The sequence below is a fragment of the Biomphalaria glabrata genome, chromosome 14 (genome assembly GCF_947242115.1).
Source record: "Biomphalaria glabrata chromosome 14, xgBioGlab47.1, whole genome shotgun sequence".
Lineage (NCBI taxonomy): Eukaryota > Metazoa > Mollusca > Gastropoda > Planorbidae > Biomphalaria > Biomphalaria glabrata.
The window spans coordinates 16438159-16461508 of NC_074724.1; the positions used below are offsets into that span (position 1 = coordinate 16438159).

Consider the following 23350-nt stretch of genomic DNA (forward strand, 5'->3'; position numbering starts at 1 on the left):
ATTTCCTCGTAATTGGCCTTGAGGCCTCTACAATTCCACTGTACAATTCTGGAATCCATGGCTTATTCTAGATGACCTACTTGGAGCTATTTGGCCTTGGGAGGCCCCCGGAGGGGTTTCCCTTTATTCCAGTGACCTTGGTATTTTTTTTCTTGGGTTTGGATGGAGAGGAGGACAACCCCTTTTGGGGGAAGTCTTTCTCTCTGGAGAGGATAGATCCCTCTGGTTAGAGCGGAGGTTATTTGATCCTCTCTCACCTCGGGCATCCTCTCCGCTTTGATTTCTCCCCTTAGGGAGTTGGTCATCCTCTAACTCGGTAGAGGTTGGGGTGTCTGGCTGGGTTCTCTGAGGAGAACCTGTGTCAGACATGATGTCTCAGGGTTCTCCCGGAGTGTTGGTTTTGACATGCTGCTCAGTCTCCATGCTCTCGTCAGCGAGCACAGAGAACCTGTTCTTTAGCATGACAACAGGGTTTTCTTGTTTCTTGTGACAAGAGGGACAATAAGGGTGGCTACCTTTATTTTTTTATTAGAGTTAGCCCCCTTTATGACTTGATTTAAGTCCCTGTCAATTGTTTACGATCGCCACTCTCTCTTGAGCCTTTCAACTGACCAGTGTATTTTGAATTAAATCTATATACTGTTTAACTCATCCTTGTGTTGTACAATTGTTGTGTTACTCAAGAGGAGTGTGCCGCTGTTGTGGGAAGAGTATTTCGATAATGAGCTAAGTAGATTTTATCAATTTGTTAGTACTAAATTGATTTATGTAAATGGTATAGGTCTACTTAGTCTCTTATCCTCTTCTGTATGTTTTTTTTTGAAAGACATATTTTGTTTAGATACGAGACAGTAGTGTGTCTCAAGAATGACGTCATTTCATAGTTAATGTATGTATGATATTATTGTAAACTAATGTAAACCCTCGCTTTGGTTTTTGACATAAAATGTCTCATGAATGACGTCATTTCATTGTTAATGCATGTATGGTATTATTATAAACCATCTTTTTGGTTTTTCGGCATAAGACATTAATGTGCCTCTATGATGGTAGTCCTTTCATTATATTGACCTGAAACTGTCTTGCTACTTTGCTTAGTTTCATTATGTCATTTTCTTTTGGTGAGCCTTTATTGCAATTTATATTTTTCATGATCTTTTCCTTTTGTTTGTAAATAAACTCCTTTTTTTTGTTGTAACTGAAATCTCAGAATTATTATTTGTTTGTCTCGGTAGTATTATACATCTAGAGGCTATAGTTATTAGCCTAGATAATATAATTGGGACCACAAAGTACCACTGGACTAACTTGCTAGTACAGTACAGGTCACTGGTCTTATGACCTATCCTATTTTTAGGTCACATTTCTTCAGAGGTGTGTTCTTTGGCGATGTTTTCTTCTGAGTTGGAGGAGGAGGAGGGGGTGGTGGGGTCAATGTGTCCGTCTGTGTGGCTATGGATCTTCCTTTCTTAGCAACAGCCTGGGCGTAGGTCTTTATCAAGCCGAATTGGCCCTTGGGTAGGGCCAGTACAGCCGATTTCGCCTGGCTAAAGGTACATCCGTTTTTTGCCTTGTACTCCTGCACGGCAACCTCCTGTTTCCACACAGGGCAGTCCTTGGAGTAGGCTGAGTGGCCAGCTTGACAGTTTGGGCATTTGAACTGGGCTGTGCAGCCCTTGTCCTCATGACCCTCTCCAGCACATCTGGCACACTTAGTGTTCCTCTTGCAGACTGCCGCGCCGTGTCCATAACCCTGGCACTTGAAGCACCTCATGGGGTTAGGTATGTAGGGCCTCACTGGAACTCGTAAGTATCCTGCCTTCACATACTCTGGCGGTGTCCAAGTTCCGAATGTGAGGATAATAGTGGCGGTTTTGACCTCCTCACCCTCCCTGCGCCTGGTAATGCGCCGGGCATGGGTGACTCCTTCAATGCCCTCCAATATTTCCTTCTCGGAACATTCCAGTAGGTCCCTAGAGCTGATTACACCTCTGCTGGTGTTCAGACTCTTGTGTGGCATGACTTCCACTTGGAGATCACAGAGTCTTCTGCATCTTAAAAGCCCATCAGAGTGTGTCTTGCTGTCTACTTCTACAAGGAGTTCCAATGATTTGTGTAGCTTAGACACATTCTTGGGCTCTCCCACTACTGACTTGAGTCCCTTATAGATAATAAAAGGGCTCAACTTTGTCAGGCTTTTTCCCTCCTCTGTGCACCTAACCACCAGAAATGATGGCCAGGTGGCACAGCTTTTTGGGACCTCCTCTTTTTTATCATCAATTCGACGTTTCTTGCCCACACATAGGTCTGGGGCAAGTAGTTTTGTGTGTGTTTTTTTGTCCATATATATTTTGGTTAATTCGGCACCTGTGCTCACCACCCGCCATCGAGTCCAACAAGGGGACGGGCCATTCGGATGTCCAGAATGAGCCCGCCAGGGCTACACATGTGCTATACTCAGTCAGCTGCTACATCGGACATGTGTCCGATACAGCAGCTCCCTGATTGACCCTCCAGCCACCGCCCTCCAGCATAGGTCGACGACCTATGCTGGTAGCTCGGCATGACCAGCCGGTTGACCCAGAGCGGGCCATCTGGGTCTCAGGTCTAGGGGAACTTGGAGCCAAAGTATTGTGTTGTTGTGGTTTATCCTTAGATAGCCACCACTCAAACACCAGGATCTCTTTATCCCCCCTTACCCGTCGCAGTCCACGGCAAACGGACTGGTCTAGGACGTAGTGAGAATTTAAAGTTAAGGAGACAGTGTGATGATCAATGAAGGCAGACTTAGGAAAAGAGGAGGCAGACATAATGATAGAAAAGAAGTAGGGCACTTTTGAGCTCGAAAAAGGGCTAAGGAAAGAGGAGCGCAGTTTAACGTCATGTCTCGGGACGATTTTATTAAGGAGGGATACATTTAATTTTGGTTTATTCATCACCAATGAGGGTTCTGTGGGATTTCTATTTAAGAAATTTAATCAATGATTGGGATTAAATTTCGGATGGATTATCTCATTTGAATGCCCAACGGCTGTATGACGTTAGGCCTTCCATTGTATAGTTCTTCATCTGTAGGGTTAAATATGGAGTGGAAAGCAGGGTGCTTGGGGTTGGATTTTTGCTTGACTATATACTGCGTTGCAAGCTTTTTCATTCTTATGTCCACGGGGAGTTCTCAAGCCTCTACGTCAAGACGTTGGATGGGTAATGTATGAAACGCGCTGAGATAGAAACGTAAGGAAGCATTTTTTTTGCTCCAGTATTTTTAGGTATGATTTTCTAGCTGCTCCATATATTATGGATCCATAGTCTAGCTTGGATTGCATTAGACTCCGATATAGCAGCAGCACTGTATATCAGTCCGTATTTCCGAGTACTATGAGCATGTTTAATGACTTTTGGCATTTCTTCTTAAGTTCTTCAATGTGGGGGAGAAAATTAAATTTAGAATCTTTGGTGAGGCCTAGAAATTTTGTAGTTTTTACAAAGGGAATCTTCTTTTGTGTATAAATAGTTCAGGGTCATGGTGGATTCCCCTTTAAATTACAAAATCGCATGCTAACTCTTTTGGAGTCTGAAAATATAAAACCATTATTGTTTGCCCAATTTTGAATTTTATTTAAACATAATTGTAATTTTCTTTCTAAAAGTAGTCAAGAAAGTACACTAGATACGCTGTCCGCGTATCTTAATTTAATTAATTAATTAATTAATTTTTAATAGATCTCATCCCCTATGTGGCAAGAAGCTAAACTATTGCCTTAATAATTTGCATATGTCAAGTTTGTTTAAATTAGTAATACATTTATATTTAGATCTAAAACTGGGCTTTATTCATTCTGTTTATGGTTTAGATCATTATTAAGTATAATGAGAATATTTGGAGAATATGCGTTTATTTTTAAAAACTTTAAACGAAAGTTAAGTTTACATAGAGTTGAAGTTAGGTGCTGAAACAAATGATACATACATATATTAAACATAAATAAACATAAACACAATTAGATAGAGCCATCGTTTGTCTAATACATGCCTAACGGCTGTCTGTGTCGGCTCTATCGAGGTTGTTAGTGAACAGATGCTGCGAGGGTGGGGGAGGGGCTGGCTGGGGCTTGTGACCTTTGACCACTGGGATGGTAATTTGCATACGGGCGAAATGACTCTGTCTGGATCAGAAGAATGTTTTTTTGGACATTCCGATGGTCTAGAGGCTAGTTTCGCTTGGTGCGTTATCGCTAGGCGGTGGTGTCGAATCCAGAGTCACATGTTCGAGCCTCGGTCGGCACATGCCCTTATTTTCGTAGCATTTTAATTCACTACTTTCTCTCTTAAAACTTGGTCCCTGGTGCTGTTATTCATTTATGTTTAATATATGTATGAAGTTAAGTTTGTATAAATATCTTTTTTTAAAAAGTCTGTATCCCATCATTATTTAATCAATTGAAAATAAATTTTCAAATGAGCCATTGATATTTTTTCCAATGTGACCTTAGATGTAATTTTATGTACCAATGTTGGAATCTATAAAATAAGCTTGAGTTATAAATGAGAAACTCCGTGTCCTTTTCAAAACAAAAACAAAAAAACAAAAAAAACTAACATACATCCCCTGAATTTGTTCATGTAAAAGTGGTGTAAATTTCTGAAAATACTGATTGCATAGTTTATTTTTTAAATTATTTTTTTTTTGCTTTCAGAAAGGAAAAGAAAGTACCCGCTGCATTATCACATTGAAAGAAATAAAATATGATCTCGCATTTTTATTCTTTTTTCTTGTCTACGAGATCTGAACAGAACGGAGGACAGACAAACGACTGAAAACTAATAGCAGCAATCCCCTCTTCGAGGGCCTCTAAAAATAAATAAAAATAAAAAAAATGAACAAATTATTCCTTATTCAACCCTCTCTTAAATCTACTTACAAAGAAAGGGACATTGCTATTGTCCTTTTTACATGTCTTTCTAGACTATTTTGTGACTTTTTGTAACTACAAAAAATCATTAAGCCAGCTCCTGGCCTTATCGTGTGTTTTTATATAAAAAACTGGCGAAAATCTGTTTAAAAAATTGACTTGAGAAGGAAAACAAGCTGTGTTACTGGTGCCTCAAAAACTTTCAACAGACTCCTTTCTGTTGATGGAACTTTTCATCCTTCTCTATGCAGCCTGAGAGAAGAAAATTGATACTAAAATATCCATTTTGTAGCGATATTTCCCCATTTTAATAAAAGCGAATAATAGTGAGCACCGCTGTTCTTTTTCAAGGCGTAGTGGCTGAGCGATTGACTTCTGAACTTGGAGTTAAGGGTTGAAGAATGAAGAGAATAGAAGCAAGATGAATACAGCAATCGGGATCCACGATGACTTGCTAACCACTGTCAATAAAACTTAACCACACAATAAGGTCATCAGGGCTCGCAAAGACCTTCCTTCAGGGAACAGTACCAGGAAGAAGATGAAGAGTAAAAAAGTGAAGGAGTTGGAAAGACAATATTGAAAAATGGACAGGCCAGTCAGTAAATGAAATTATATCAAAGGCAAAGTACAGAGAGACATGGAAAATGATGGTTGAAACATTGTGTGTGGTGCCCCATGTCACGATTAGTTTGGGCAATTGTCTTTTGCTTCTTCCCAACTTCTTTTGTGATATCTCTTATTATATGTTGTATGAAGTTATCACTAAAACTAGCTTTAGAGTAGAAGGGTACAGTGTTGGAGTTGTATGTATTGAACACGATTCTTTCCTAAAGTTGGTGTCCCTTATCTTCTCAATTACAGTCTTGAGTGTCATTGTCAGATTGGCTATTATTGATGGCATTGAAAGTCAGTGGCAGTTACACAACAGTTGGTGCCAGGTGGGGATTAGTTGAGGTCTAATTCTATAATAGCCGATGTTGGCATTAATGTAACGTCATTCGATCAGCGTCTGTTGTAACATAAAACCATGTTGACAAGTTGGTAGTAGTAGCAAGGATTTAAAGCCATCTGTCTATTTATTCAGCCAAATACACCCATTGTATAATATGTAACAATACTTATTGATTGTGGTTATGATTTATATTCACTTTAGCCTAGTAAAAATATATAAATATATATATTTTTTTTATTTTAAGTTTTTTTTTTTTGTTAATTTAGTAGTTAATATGCCAAAAATGACTTAATTTAGCAGTCCTTTTTAAATTACTATTTGGCTAAGTATCTAATACAATTTGCATAACGGGTGAAAATATGGTAAATAGTCATCTCCTGTACGAAATGATCTCCTTTTGTTATTGGTAGTGAATAATTGTAAAATGGTGTATTTTGATGTGAAGAAATTTAGTTGCTTGCATATTTTTTTTTAATTTTTTTTTTCGCTTTCAGAAAAGAAAAAAGGTAGCTGTTGCAACTTAACTTTGAAAAGACTAAAATATCATGCTGTTCGCTTTGTAATAACTTTTTCAAGTTTAAGAGATGTAAACGGGACAGATAAACGGACGGACAGACAATTCGCACAACATTAATAGCAGCTTATCTTTTTTCCGGGGTCCACTTAAAAAAACTTGAAAAAAAAAACAAATCTTATACTAAGTATAAGTGTATTATTAGTTTGGATCTTCTTTGTTATTAAATGTTATTATATCTAGACTTTCACCATTAAAACTGTTTGATTAATAATATTTTTACTAATAGGGTTTGTTGCTGAACATAAAAATTATATATGTGTCAGACGCGAATAGCCCAATTTTCAGTAAAAGAAATTACGAAAGTCATTTCTCTTTAGAAGAAGTTACGAATCTATATAAAATACAACCACAGACCTATATATACTACAATAAATATAGGTTTTTGATTGCTAGTTACAATTTGTTTAGGTAGGTGCTGTTTTACTATTACATACCAAGTATTAGAGTTTAGAAAAACCCAGGTTTGTTTCTTGTGCAACGCTATTAGCTAACACCTCATATCATCTCTCTATTGGTATATTTAGATCTATAATCTAATTCTAGTCTAGATCTATATATAAAAATCGAATAGATCTAGTAATAGTATAGATTCTATCTTGAGACTAGATTGCCGAGTCTAGCCTATGCTATGCCAATAGTCAGTTTTTATTAGAAAAAAGTCTAGATATTAATAAAGACTAAAGTTTTTTTAATTATTAGATTATTAGTCCCCGTCAGACTTGGCGAGTCAAAGCTTGAAGAGCTGGACAAGTTCACGTACCTTGGCAGCATCATAACAAATGATGGAGATGCTTACCATGATGTAGCGTGCCGAATAGGAAAGGCAGGGAGCATTTTCCAAAGGCTGCAGCCTATTTGGACTAGCCAAGCCATTGGACTCGACAGAAAAATACACCTTTTTAACACAATCGTCATTCCAACTGCTACATATGCATGCGAGACGTGGAAGTCATCTGTCAAAATTGAGAAAAGACTAAATGTGGCTCAACGGAGATGGCTGAGACGTATTTTCGGAGTCAGTTACACATACCGGATCTCAAACAAGGAAATCCTATGTCGAACTGGAAGTCGAACACTTGGTAAGGTTGTGACTGAGCGTCGCATGAGGTTAGCGGGACATGTTCTACGTCAAAATGAATTACGCACACCAAGAGCTGCGATAACATGGAAGCCAAAACGAGGAAAGCGCAAACAGGGACGTCCTCGTATTACCTGGCGACACACCTTCATGGAGGACCTCAGAACAGTGGACACCAGGTGAAAGGAGGCATCAGACATTGCCAGTGACAGATCATTATGGAGACAGCTTGCCGCCCAATGCGCCGAACGGCGCGGAAGGACCTAAGTCTAAGTAAGTAAGATATAGACATAAGACATAGATCTAATAATACTGTAATACGTTTACTATACTCTATACTTAATCTACTAAACTAGAGATCTATCTATAGATCTATCTATAATCTAGTCAATCTAGATCTATACAATATTCATTATAATACTTCTACTTGGTTTCAAGGTTGTCATGGCCAGGGGTGACAATGGGGATAAGCTCCCACTGTCTATAAAATACTCCTAAAGGCATGCGTCTCAGATAGCCTCTGACAACTAATTCCAGCACCTGCCCTGCTCGTGTGGCTTAGATATTAAGCCCGGCGAAACTGCTCTTACTAACAGGTGAAGGGGTGAAGGCTGATACCTGGCGCCACAAAACCAAGAGCTTCGGGCAGGTGGAGCTCGTCAGCCTAGTAGGGCTATTCATCTAGGAGAGGGGTACTCTGACTTCAAACCCCCGCTGCCTTGCGGTTTTAAGGCTTCAGGAGACAACCTCGAGGAGAAATCAGGAGTGAAGCCCCTTAGGCGTTGGGAGTATCAGCTACGAAATTTCCTCCGACAGCTTCTGCAACTGAGTTGGTGCCAAATGTAACGCGATGCGCTCCTTTGGATCACATCAGCAAGGTCGATAGAGGGATCATAACGCATGGGCCACCCATGACCCCTTTATCTAAGGCCCAGGAATGCGCCCCGGAGAGGAAACTCTGGTGCTGCTGCAAAGCGGCTAAAACAACACGGGATACAACAGTAGCCCCGTCTCAAGACGTAACCAAAGCCAGTGACTCATCTGGGCGCATCCATTGTCTTACGAGACAGAAGGAGCCATATATACTTCTACTTATAATGACTTACTTAATAAGTTAGTACTTAGACTTAGATCTATTATAGTTTATTAATAATTTTACTTTTCAATGCTTAGACCTAATAATAAAATTGCGAATGATGTCTATAATGACTGATTATTTAATTATTTTTTTTTTATAATAATAGGCCTACTAAATCTAGGTCTAGACTCTACTTAAATCTAGTCTAAAATAATGACTATTTAAAACTCTAGATGATTGAGAAGTTCACATAGAGGAATTTTTAATAATACGGCATGTCGGCTGAAAGTATATAAAGTGCTTTTTTTTTGTAAAAATAAAAAAATAGGCTTCGGTACTCAGTGATAGATTGACTAACTTTCAACTAATAATAAATTAACAATTAACGTTGAATTACAAGAAAAGTAATCATTTTTCCCGACATTGAAAAAAGGTGCCGGTACTCCGTACCGGTGCGTACCGTCACAAATATATATGTATGCGGGGTTATTGCTACTTAATACATTGATACCGGATCGATTTAAATAGGGCTTAAGTATACAAGCAGGATCTCGAGCATTGGATAAATTTATTTTTTAAGTACAAAGTTTTATGGAAGAGGTAATATATTAGTTGTTTGAAGTTTGTAACTTCTTAAATTCTGGCTAAAAATATCGAAGCCTACATTTTTACACTCATTTCTAAACAATTAGAAGAGATGGACTGACTCATAGAGTAGCTTTTGTACATCTGCAAAAACACAAACTCATACTTTCAAAACTATTAAAAGAAAAAATTTGTAGTGATTATTTTTACTGTATAATTCTATTATTATTCCTTTTTAGAATTAGGATATAAACAAAAATTTGCCAAATGACTTTATCTAACAGAAGAAAAATTAAACTTACGTCTATTTATGCGGTTATTTATAGTTACCTAGTAATATAAAATATATTGAACTAACACGTAAATTCATCATAATGCAGCCATGCGATTTCTTGTTTATAAACATAGCATTATTTAGGACCACTATTTTACAAAGGCTGCTTGGAGAAATCAGGTATTAGGAGAAAAACGACCCCTTTACTCAAGAAAAATTTAACTAACTAGAACAGACACAAAATAAACAGTAACATTCATAACAAAAAGAATATTCAAAATTGATTAGATTAACACCTTTTTAAGTAATCATTAAAGTTTAAAATCACTACAATTTTTTTTCAACAATTATTTTGTGTATGAAATTGTGTATCGGAAAATGACGGGTACATGAAATAAGCTAGTCCTAAAAAAAAAACAACTTAGATCTTGGGTAAAATACTCATCAAAAAAAGTAATGTAAATGTGTAGTTTCACGCGCTAGTTTCAGGTATTTTCTTTTTATAGCCTCTATCTGGTTATATCCCAACTACCCGTATTTTTGTGCAGAATTTTTTTCTCTATCAGGCACACTTAAAATTATAGCATAATAATGTCAGTTTAATTTTAAAAGAGAACTGAAAAATACAAAGATATATAGGGAAAAAAGCGACTTCCGGCCCAATACTTTTTAATCAAAGAAACGAAACGGACTAATCCAAGAAACCGCATTGGTTTTGCCTAGCTTTCTTTCATGCTTTAATGTTTCTCAATACGCTATGATCCTATCACTTATCTAGACCAGTTAGGAATATGGTGGTGGGGGGGAGGAGTATGTTACTGGAATTTGTTTTAAAACATTTACTGAAACAAAAGAGTGGCAGAGGGAAGAACGACCAGAATTAGAATGAATTGCAAATTAGATTTAAATTAATTGAAAAGTACTTCCACATACATTCATCTTAACAAACAAAAATAGAATCATCTCTCAATTTTTTGTTGTTGTTGTTTTTTTGGCATTGTATTTTATTTCATTAGGTATTTAATAGTTACAATTAACATGTTTGAAATCAATAAAAAAAACAACAACATAATTTTGCGATATATTTGATAGATTAAGGTTCCCTGTCTCTGTAGCACACGGTTGACAAGGGTTCGTGTAACCAGCATAGTTGGCCATTAGAATTAGATTGACACACTGGCGCCCTAAAACAGACATCAACATTTGGTTAAGGCTACTCATAAAACTAATAAACAACAAATTAGAGTGAATCATAGAAATAGACATTTTCAATATAATTTGAATGATAATAAAAACTTGTTATGTTTAAACATTATTACAAAACATGTTGCATGTTGAACTATGCCTTTTCGGGAGCTGTGGTTTACACATCACTGATATAGACTAACTGTGTGATTAGAAATAGTTGTACCAATTGTACGACTTAAATTTGATTTCGATGAATCAAGCCTCCTGAAATAAGAAGAGTAGCCAATGTGCTAATGAAGTGATTATGTAAATAGAATGTTTTATAGATATGTATTATTAGCTTTAATTATTTAAGCAACGACCTACTTCTGATAACATACTATACAGGGTGACTGATTTAGCTTAAGTCTTCAAGTCTGTGAATTTCAAATTCTTTTATTTCTTAGAGACAAAACTAAATAAATTATTACAATGGTTTATTATTTAATTGGTTATTTCTTATATTTATTCGTTTATATTGTTTAAATAGATGCTTGTTTTGTCAGGTACAAGAAATAATTGTGCATAATTTATACTTGATTCGAGTTTGGGTGTTGGAGAAATAATGTGTACAATCTTTAAATCTGAGAAACAGACATGGTTGATATAAGCCTTGTAAAAATTAGTTATAGTGAAAAAAAACCCGCTTCATCCCGACTCTTCTGGGTCTTTGAGTTTGATAAGGAGGGAAAGGCGCGCGAACGAATGCTGAGAAACATTGAATATTAGAAAAAGTGACGAATATTTTCAAAATAAAAAATAAATAAATAAGATTTGTTCATTTTTAAGTTACAATATCACAACTACATTCGATTATTAATTATTAAAACTTATTATTAAAACAAATCTTTTTTTTTTTTGACATTAGGGTAGTATCAACATTCTAGTGTGATCTGACATCAGGGCAGTATCAACATTCTAGAATGATCTGACATCAGGGCAGTATCAACATTCTAGTATGATCTGACATAAGGGCAGTATGAACATTCTAGTGTTATCTGACATCAGGGTAGTATCAACATTCTAGTGTGGTCTAAAGTTTATTAATGAAATATGAAATGAAATTATCTAGATTTTGTAAAGTACTGTTAGAAATCTGAGTTAGTAAAATTTGGATTGTGCAGACTAAAACCACTTTTTAGGAGTAACAGAGACACCCCCGGAATAGCTATAAAGATAAACTAAAGCGCAATTTTAGCCCTGACTGGCATAAAGGAAAGCAACTGTAAGCAGACGGTCTCTGAAAGAGACAGCAAGCTCTCAAAAAGGCCGCAAGGCTCACATTTAATGCCCTTGTAGAGGACAGACTCAGAAGACGAAAAGTAAACTTAAATATACTCCTGGTGGACAAAGGCTTTGTCTGCATAAGATGTGAAAAAATATGTAGGTCGCAACTGGGTATGGGTATCTGTGTGAGACATTGCCCTCATAAATAACTTCTGAATCAAATGGTTCATTATTTTTGTTTTAATTTAAAGATACATCTTTAGCGTGTATTTTAATTAGTCCCGATAAAAGGTCTCCTTGATTTCAATATTCTATTGATTAAAGCAGTATCTACATAACTAAAGTCTTTTGACATTAGCTCTTTTATGAGAAATAGCATAAATTAGTTCCTATTTTTATTCGTTGAATTAGTTAATTGTCTATGTTCATCTTATTTTTAAATACGATTTATTGATAAGATTCTAGATCTATGTGATGTTCATGGAAAAGGTGGAATAATTTGCTATGGGGCTCGTTATGCTCACCATTTCCTCTGCTACATGACACATAATTACTTAGTATCAAAACATTTACTGTCAGTGAGATATTTAGAGATAATAAACAATCACTTACTGACTCTGTTGTTATCTTTTGATGGCTTGTGTAGAAAGAGGCGGACACAAACTGATCATTATCAGTTATTTCACTTTTAAGGTGATGAAATATTTTAAATGTAAGAATTTAATATTAAAAGTTTAACATAAAAACATTAAATATGATATTATAAACCATAATTAAGCACATATTGACTATTTTTATATTGTAAGGTATCAGTGTAGCTGAATCATAATGTCAATACGTTGTTCTTCTGTACTATAACTCAATAAAGAGCTCTTCATTATTCTTTCAAAGGATATGTCCAACTAACTTATAATTCTCTATTAATATCTATCATGAAAAGTTAGTCATAATGGTTAAGCATAACATTATTTCAAAATGTGTTTTTGTTTAAAGCAAACATCCAACATTGATTTCAGGAAATGTTAATTAAAATTAAATCTTCTGTATAATGAAAGATAAAATGCCATTTAAAAAAAATAAATAAATAATATTAAGTTAGTAAGTATATGATTTTTCTTAGTAAAATGAAAATGTTATAATATTTCTGTGCCTAAATCATCCTTTTAAATTGAAAACAACACTATAGTACGCTGCTTTTACAAAATACTTACACATTCGTGTTTATCATCTGTCAAATAAAAATGAGATCAAATTGAAACATTTGTTTAGAAAGCTATCAAAATAAAACATTTTGACACAATTTTTAAGTGCTTCAATATTTCCATTTACTCCATAGGAAAAAAAGAATATGAATTACGTCAATCTTGGATAGTCCAACCTCAGTGTATTAACAACCTTTCATTCAAACGTTTATATACCAGCTTTAGTTTATTTCATTAAATGTATACTTTTTTAAACTTAAGAATAAGGGACAATTGTCTCCTTTCTCTGTACTAATTGTTTTCAGTGTGTTATTAAATGTATATATTTTACATTTTGTTCGTTCATCTAATGTGGTAGACAGGAGCTAACACACAAACACACACACATATATATATATATATATATATATATATATATATGATTGTATTCATCTTAAAAAATCAACTCCCTTTATTAAACATTTTAAACGATTTTAAATTAAGGCTATTTATGAAAATAAACTTAATGGTATACATAATGGTATATTTAAATGTACAAGAACTACCTGAGGTTTACTTTATTGAAAATGAAGTCCCTATTAATTCATTCTTATATTTACTAATCTACTTTAACGTAGTAGTCTGTAAGAAGAAAAGAACGGACACAATTCATCGAATTTAATGAATTTGTATACACTGTTAGTGATTGTAAGAAATAAAAAAAAAAGATCTATGGCCCCTCTACATTTTTTTCCTAATCAAAAAGGACATAAAGTTATAAAGGAAGAGCCATCAAATGCCAATAATATTTATCGATTATTACTAGTTTTGAATATTAGAAAAATTCATTGAAGGTGTTTAAATAAAAGAAAATTGATACATTAGGAATCACAGGTAAATAACATTTAAAAAGACTTAACTGCTTCTCTCGAAACAGACGATTTCAGCGTTGATTTGAAACCATTCTTCCAGTCAAAATCCACTATTTCAATTTCGATACATAAAAGTTTTTTTTTTTGGTTATTTTCTTTTTTCCTAAAGTGTTTTTTTTTTTCGTGTTAAACTATCCGTTCTTTCTAAATTTCAGTTCTCACATTTTTTCAAGAATAAAGACTAAACTGTCTCTCTTTAATTTTCCATTTAGCTCTAAACATGAGTTTATATGTTTTATGTATCTAACATATTATGTTTTGTAAAAATTGTTTTAAAACTATGATAAACAATACTTCTATTTTAATTTGCGGACTTACACAAAGTCGGAAAAATTTTTCATTTTTGATTCCGTAATCTAAATTATATAAAATTTCGCTTTCTTAAGCATTAATTTGTTTTATGTACAAAGGTCACGAATTTCCATTTAATTACGTAATATAAACAATGTACGAAATCAAAACAATTATTACATTTTTTATTGAAGTTTTATCAAATTGCAATTGTGAAATAGAAATGGATAAAATAATTAATTACTTTAGAAAATGGAAAACATCTACGGAAAGTAAGAGTTAAATTACTAGTCTGAACCAATCTGCAGACAAAAAATAAAAACATTAAATTCCTGAAGGCTAAATTATTTGTAAGATATATGAAAAATAAAGTATGTCATAGTGGTTTCAATCAGCCTTATAGAAGTCTACAGCTTCCTTAATATATTTAAACTCAAAGACTTGACATGCTAAGAAGTATTAAGACAGATGGAAAACGTTACATAAGGTTGCTATTGGCAGAAGTATCGCCATAAAGGATATAAGCATCACACTTGCAAAAATTGATTTGAAGGTATGTGTCTCAGATAGCACCCAATAGAACCAATTTATCTCCTGACATTTTATTGGAGCTCAAATCTTGGGTCAAGCAGAAATGTTAACATTGACAGTAGAAAAGGGAAAGACAAGCAATAGGCATCGAAACCAGTAAGTTATGAAATTGTTAGCCTTGTCTGTCACCTAGACGAAGAAAAACTCTGAATTGAACCTCAGCTACATTGCAAACTAAGAGATCAGAGAAGAAGATGAATAGCGCATAATATTTCTTCAACGAAATAATTATGGTAATAATTATACATTCTGCTGTACCATATTGGACAACCTACGGCCTCTAAAAGTTAACAAACAATTACTAAAATGTTAAATGTAAAGAAACACTAATGAAAGAAACTATTCCGAGAACATAAGTATTAAGTACTGAAAACTACTAAGTAAATACAAATATAAAGGCATCTGCTTAAATAGCTACCTTATATATTTCAAGGTCTGAATGGGGTAATTAACTTTCAATTTTATCTGAAAAAAAAATGTCTGACTTTGAAAAAAAAATTAACCTCATAAATAAAACAAATGGAATTGAAATTGATGAGCCTTCATATTACGCTTTAGAATGGCATGCTATAAAATAAAGAAATAAAAAGAAAAAGGTTTACCTTGAGAACTCTTAGGTTTCTTCATAATGCCAACATAGTAGATTAGAGCAGTAGCACTGGCCAAAGAAGCTAACCCACCAGCAAAAACGGTACCAACGCCAGTACCAGCTGATTGGGATTCTGGTTGACTTTTTGATTTAATAGCTAAAAAAAAATAATTAACAAATATATATATATATATATATATATATATATATATATATATATTGTTAAAGATCTCACAATCCAGGCTCTCTGCAAACTGCACCATACACCACCAACGTAAAGAACTTGATAACTCAGGGCTCCAGAGTAACGTAACACTTTAATAGTTGAATAAATAACAGCCATTACTGTACAGTTGGCAACACGTAACACAAGACTGTACAAATAACTCTCCGATAACACCGTACCGACGTATCAACTCTTGCACTGGCCGCTCCGTCTCGTTCCGGGCTTGCACTGGGTTCAACAGTTCAGGACTGACTTCACACACTGGGCTCGTTGTGTCGGACTCGATTACAGACCAAGATCAAGACGCCAGTCGTCTCAACTGTGCTTTACAGTACTCCGCACTGAACCATCGTAATGATCCGTACAGAACCACACCATTAAACTGTGCTGTAGTCGACCGTGTTCTGAACCCCTGTCGTGAACCTTCTGTCGAGAACCTTCTCTCGTGAACCTTGCTGTATTGAGCCCTTTTTCTCGACCGTCTTGACTGCAACACCTCCGCTCTTATATAGGGTCCCTACTGGCCTTCTCGAACCGGACAGAACGCCGCTCGACGTTTCTAGGTGGTCAGATGACTACAACTCTCGTGACGCTCCTGAGCTCTGTTCATGACGGCGATCCTTCCCGAACTGTCCTGTTGACACTCGACTCGGCTGACCTTCGTAGCTCGTCACGGTTGACCGCTCGTCTAGCGCTGGCCTGGGGCGATTTACGTCGGCTGACTACACACACACCACTAACCCTCTCTGTGCCACCACCAAGTTTATAACAATATATATATATATACATATGTGTGTGTGTGTGTGCGTGTTTGATACACTGCATTCTTTTAAAATACTATATTAGTAAAAAATTAAATATATGAATTAATTTGCATTGCATTAATATGCATTATATTAGATCATGTATGCAAAATTACACAATTACTAATAATAAATAAAAATGAATATTAATGAAATTCATATATTCATAATATAGTAGAGCTTATGAATGTAATACTATCAAAAATATATATGATACATTTTTTTGTATTAAGTACTACACAATAGACACTAATACTGTATCTTTACTAATCTATATATTAAAAGCAACAAATTGACAAACCTATATTTAATATAAAAGTAAAAATGAAATATTCAAACATAGCGGGCTAATTACAACTAATTGATAAGAATTCCATAAAATACCTTAAATTCACATTATTCATAAAAAATTCAATTCTTAGCAAACTAAAAAGTAAAAGAAAGAGAGCCAGCACATAAAACGAAACAATTAGTAGCATGACCGTCTCAAAGTCTTAAGATGGCTAGCTGCAAGAATCTCAAGCATTGCTTATTCTATCATACCAAGTGTTTTTCAAGACAAAGTGATGACAGCATCAAATAAAACAAATTTAATTTACACTCTTGTTTTGTTTCGGTCTATGTTTCATGTTTTGTTCCATGTTTCAAAGTTGTAAAGTTGGATACACAGAACATTGTTTTTGTGGCCTTTTCAAACTCCCATTGAAAATACTTTGCCCTCCTAAACTACATGAATGCTTTCCTAAGAAAACAAAATGTACTGTCAAAATCAATGGAGCCCAATCAGCACCTTTGGAGGTTAGCAGGGGTGTCAAGCAGAGAGGATGTTGCTCGCTCCTACTCTATTTGGCATATTTTTCTTCTGTCTAATGCATTATGTGTAAAACAACATCAACGTAGCTGTTGTTCTCCTTATCAGATCCTGTGGAAAACTATTTAATGTATCAAAGCTGTGGGCGAAAACCAAGGTTAGGAAGATACTTATCAGGGAACTTCTGTAAGCTGATGATGCAGCTATTGTAGCTGATTCTCATTTTCAGCTATAGTCCCTGGTTGACAAACTATCTGCTGCTTGACAGAATTTCGGCATAAATATTAGCCAAAACAAGACTAAGATACTAAGTCAGAACACAAGTACTGCACCTCAAGTAAACATTAATGGCCAACTACTAGACTTTGTTGATCACTTTTGCTATCTTGGCTCCATCATATCCAACAATACTCTACTGGATAAAGACATTAACAACAGGATAGCCAAAGCAATGGGCACCATGTCACGGTTGCAGAAAAGAGTGTGGGACAACATATTGCTGACTAACAATACCAAAGTTTTAGTCTACCGCAACTGTGTGTTCAGCACTTTGCTATACGGAAGTGAAACAAGGTGAAACTACTCATAGCAGGAAAAAAAAGCTAAATGTCTTCCACCTTCAATGCCTAAGGCGGATCTTTAAAATAAGGTGAAAGGATAAAATAACTAATGATGAAGTGCTACGACGAGCAGGGTGCCATGACATCCGCTCTGTTATCAGCATTAGACGCCTTGGCTGGCTTCACCACGTTCGTAAAATGCCAGTTGTTCGACTTCCACAGGACATTATGTATGGCGATCCAATAAAAGGCAGGAATGCCGATGGGCGCCCACTTTTACGGTATATGGATGTAAGCAAACGCGACTAGAAGCTCATAAAAATTGACACTAGCTAAGAGAAAAGTATCACTGAATAGATACACATTGATAGAGGGCATAAATAAATAGTCTCGGATAGCAAATGCCCTACACAGCAGAAAGAAGGGTGAAAATGAAACAACCGCAGCTGTGCATCAAGGCGTGTTTAGTCACACAACAAGCTGCAAAGAAAAAAAACAGTATCTAGAGACGTAAAATGACGCAGATTTATTTTTGAGATAAATGTATCTTACCATTCCACAGATTGAAACTTTGCACTTTTTCAAATCCTTTTACGGCTAGAAGCAGGTTGAAATAACAACATCCAAAGAAGATAAACCGAGTGATGGAAAAATAGTGGACCGTGAAATCTAAAATGAAGCTACAGTTCTTTAATTTTTCCATACTTGAAGAAACTCATGGTGAATGAGCATTGAAACGAGATAACCAAGGAACAGTTTAGTGTGGACACAACCTTAATAAAACTCACTAGATAAATTGAACTACTTTTCAATTGTAATATTTCTATCGTGTTGTTATCAAAAGACTTAATAATGCTCAATAGTTTTGGTGAGAAAAGGCTAAAAAGACTATGTTGATTTTAAATCTCTAAAAGCAACGCCGCATATGCATTTTGCAATATGCAAGCATTTCTATTTCTGGAAGCCTCACAAAAAAAATAAACTTGCTCACAAGAGAAATGTATCTGTAATTTTAGTCACTCCTTTAGCCTTATTTTAAGATCAAACCACAACTTAATGTATCATGGCAACACCTATTCTGAAAACATTGACCAGTTGGACCAACACAGACCGTTCCGTTGTAGTCTGCAAGTTTTTTTTTCTTTCCAAAAAGAGGCACCATAAAAAGTAAAAGAGAGCTTTCCTTTTTAATGTGAGCATGATAAACATGATATATCTTCAGATTTAGTTATTAGAGTCATTCAAATATCACAATAAAAAATACAGCTAAAAGCTTCGGAGCAAGTTTAGGATACATAAAATTTACATAGATACTAATGAGAAAATAACTTATCATAAAACAATGAGAAATTTACTTTCTGCATACAAAGCCCGGCCACTCCATGCAATTTCTGCTTTGCCGACAAATATTGAGTTCAATAAAGGTATCCACACTTGCAGGCCAAACACAACTAAGAGACACGCATGATGACATTAAAAATAGACTTGGACCCTAAACAAAACTTCTCCTCTCAAATCGGCCACACAATAATATCAACACAGATGGATAGATGAGCTCTATAAAACAACAAACTTTGTCTCTTCCCTAGCTTTCAACACTATCAAAGAACTGTTCGCCATGCATGACAGGGAGAAGAAACCAGCAAACAATAGCTTAATAAAGTCATGGACAAGTCAACCCATATCTGTTTCAAGACTGCCTTAATAAAACCTCTACATAATTTCCTCTGTAAACATTGACACTATGGACTAAGCAAATTGTCACAAGTACAAAAAGCATTTTCAAATAAAGAACAATGTGAACAGATTCTAGTTACATAAAGATTGCTTGCACATTTTTACTCATGAAACTGGATTTTTTTTAGCTTTTTTTCTAATCCAAACGATTGTATTTTTTATGTTATCAATCATTGATTTTAGAATATGGATCAGTTGTAATAACTGTACTATATTAAAATGTTTTTAAAATAACATAGACCCCTAATACTACTAATTTTGAAATTCTTTATCTGTTGCTTAAATTATACTTTCTGGTTGTATCGCATCTAATAAATATGCTATCTCATAGATTATTACAGTCAAAAGCGATCACTTCACTGATACTTAAATTTTTTATTGTCTTATTTAATATTCTTATTTAATATTTAGTTTAGAGTTTTTAGGTTGTTTAAAAGGTACATAAATGTTTCTCTAAAAGCCTTTTTTTCCCCAAAATGTTGAAACAGAGTAAGAGATATATCATATATCTAAACATTTATTCATTAAAAAATGTATGTTTTTAAAATCAACGGTACTCATTGACGTTGTAGCTTATATGTTAAATCACTTAGGTAGACACACAATAAAGTTGAACTCATCAAGTTCCACACTTTTTAAGATAGAACACATCAACTTGTTTCTTATACATAAATGTGTCATTTTCAAGCAATAAACGAAAGTAACTTACATAATATGGTACGAAAATTCTGACTAAAACATAATAAACTCTTGCTGAGGTTTTATAAATCAGCATACTGATGCTTAGGCTTATGTAGATACAGTTTTACTATCTCAAGGCACTCCCTTTTATTTAATAAGGACTCGTCTTTTGTATCATCTATGGCCTCCTTAAGTCTCAAAGCGACTATGGATCATCTAATGGAAATGAGATGAATGCCTGGGTTTTCTTGTGGCCGGTACGATGTCGCCCACACATTAGTTCCCCCCCTCTCCATGCAGCTGATGTATCCAAAAGAACAGCAGTGCATATACAGTTTGTGTCAGCGGCGTCGCAGGTTCTGTCAGGGTGTAGTACTCGGTGCTGTAAACTATCTTAGGGTCGCAAGCTCCAGATTTTTCCTCAGGCTTGACTCACGAAGCCTTTCCCATAATTGGGTATAGCTGCAGGGCAACAGAGGTTTGAATTCAGATTTTTTTTCTCCTAAGTGGGTAGCCAGTTATGGCTAACGATCCTATCCTTCAGTATCATCACGCAATGTCAAATTTTGCTATACAAGAAACACGATAATATCAAGCAATCTGTGCTTAAGTTCCTTCCTTTTTTTCTTCATTACATCAATCAAGTTGGAGTTTTTTTTTTTCTATTTTACAAAGCCTGGTGAATATTTAATATAGGTATCATAATTTCCTACATTTGGACTTTCTTTACAACACTATTCCCTCCAGTCAATAATTTATCTTCGTTTATGTCAAATTTTTAAGTATTCAACAAAAAAATACATTGTAGTGGGGGTCAATCAATCTTGTAAAGCAACTTATGGAGCCATTTTAGAAACAACTGACGTATTTTCCCTTTTGCTTTTTATGATTTCCAATTGCGGGTCGAGTGTTAGTTTTCTAAAATTTATAAGAAGTAATTAAGAAATATGAGTATTAATAACCATAGTCATAAAATTGTATTTTTCTATTACTTCTATTGGAGATCTCACAGATATATCTGAGATGTTGATGCATGAATTGAATTAACAAGGCGAAACTATTCCTTGCAATCAAAAACGATTGAGACCATCGCAAAACTCTTAACAAGTCTAGAAATGTATCAAAGTAACCAAAATGCTTTACAACAAAACATTGCTAGTCAGAAATTAGCTTAACGGCAGAGACTTAACCAAAAATAAAAGCCTTATTGAATAGAATGAACTTTTCTCCAAGCAGGAAGTTTTATAACTTGTCATTTAAATGCGTACAAAAACTAATAAAACAAAATGTTTTCTTTTATGAATTTCAAGTCAACATCTTCTACGATTTCGTTTTAAATACACACACACACACAATGTGTCTGTAGACATTTTTTCCAGAGCAGAATGTTTACTCCACTTGTTATCTACATGCTGACTTAGTTGATCTATTCATTATCACCACTAAAGGAGCATAGAGACACATCGCCTATGTTCCACAGAACTCGGTCCTGGTCACCCTTAGAAAAGCATGGAGACACAGCGCCTATGTTCCACAGAACTCGGTCCTGGTCACCCTTAGAGGAGCATAGAGACACAGCGCCTATGTTCCACAGAACTCGGTCCTGGTCACCACTAGAGGAGCATGGAGACACAGCGCCTATGTTCCACAGAACTCGGTCCTGGTCACCCTTAGAGGAGCATAGAGACACAGCGCCTATGTTCCACAGAACTCAGTCCTGGTCACCACTAGTGGAGCATAGAGACACAGCGCCTATGTTCCACAGAACTCAGTCCTGACAAGCTTTATTCATCTGCTTTTTATCTCAAGGTCCTCAGCTTTGCTGGTGACTAACATTTTTTACAAGTTGGGGTGATACTGGAAAATGTTTTATTACAGTAAAAGAATTCAGATTTGTTTGTCTTATTTCTGACCATTCTTTTCAGACTCAGCAATGAAAGTTGTGGTAGTCAGACAAATTTAGTTTTTTTTTTTTTTCAGATACAAAATCTTAATAAATCATTAAAACTTGCTCTTAATAAAGGATCTGTTCTATTCAGTTGTAAAATAAAACTTTTGTATCTGAATTCTGATGCTTTGAAGTTGTTTTAAAAAATAATTCAACAGATGTGTTGAAAAAGAAGGGGAAGAAACCTTGACCTTCCTTCTGTTTTTATTTCTGTTTTGGCAAGCACACTAAGCCTTGAATGTCCCCGATGTCAATCTCTGAATTTAGATTTTTATTAATAATAGAACATAACTTAATCACTAGTGAATATATTAATTATAATATTATATTATATATTATTATATTATATATATTATTTTATAATTATAATATATTTAAATAGACAATTTTGCAAAAATATCAAAATCTACACATTCTTTTTTATTTTGGAAATTGAAAGAATATATAGAATGAAATGGACATCGGAAACTATAATATACTTTATAAGATGTCATAAACTAAAACTTTTGAGTAGTTTAAATATGGTTCTAAATCAGAGATCTACTAAAACTAGATCCTAGAAATAATAAACGGATAGAATGACAGAGTGAGTTAATAAAAGCTTTGTAATACGAAAAAATGTTTTATTTTTTTTTTGTTATAAAAAATGTAATTAGCTAATATTTCTTTCGCTTTCAACTTGTCGCATATCATCTATTTTTTGTTTGTTTTAGCCAAGGCTATAAAATCTATTGCATAGAAGTTTACAAAATTCATAACAAAGGTTCATTCAAATATTAGGATTTAGTGAAACAAACTAAAAAAATAGAAGACCTACTTGGGATAATACGAAGAGTGAAGTTTTCTCTGCTCTGTTCACCAGTATCGTTTGAAACTATACAGTAGTAAGTGTTACCATCATCAATTTCTTGGAGCTCAAAGTCTAGTTTTGAAGAATAATGATGAAGTTCACATCCAGCAGAAACAACAGATTCTGATGTGCTGTTAAAACTGATTTCACCAGTTGCTGGATTTTCTTTTGTTGAGCCTTTTGCTGTCTGGTTCCAAGTTATTAAAAGACTAGGAGGACCCTATATGAGCAAAATA

At 34.8% G+C, this 23350-nt stretch overlaps 1 protein-coding gene across 7 annotated transcripts in view; it reads right to left on the minus strand.

Moving 5' to 3' along the window:
- LOC106062657 (neural cell adhesion molecule 1-like) overlaps positions 1–23350 on the minus strand; it is a 132988-nt gene that overhangs the window by 56760 nt on the left and 52878 nt on the right. For 2 of the 7 annotated variants that reach the window (XM_056009818.1, XM_056009820.1), the window contains exons 13-17: positions 23082–23334; positions 15512–15655; positions 13126–13142; positions 12527–12551; positions 10434–10644 (exon numbers count right to left, since the gene is read on the minus strand). The exons of 1 other annotated variant lie outside the window; for it this stretch is intronic. In XM_056009818.1, coding sequence (XP_055865793.1) covers positions 10481–10644; positions 12527–12551; positions 13126–13142; positions 15512–15655; positions 23082–23334 — 603 coding nt within the window. In that variant the 3' untranslated portion in view covers positions 10434–10480. Of the gene's footprint in view, positions 1–10433; positions 10913–12526; positions 12600–13125; positions 13143–15511; positions 15656–23081; positions 23335–23350 lie in introns of those variants that run through there. 4 more of the 7 variants (XR_008774624.1, XR_008774623.1, XM_056009821.1 and 1 more) reach the window with 4 other exon arrangements.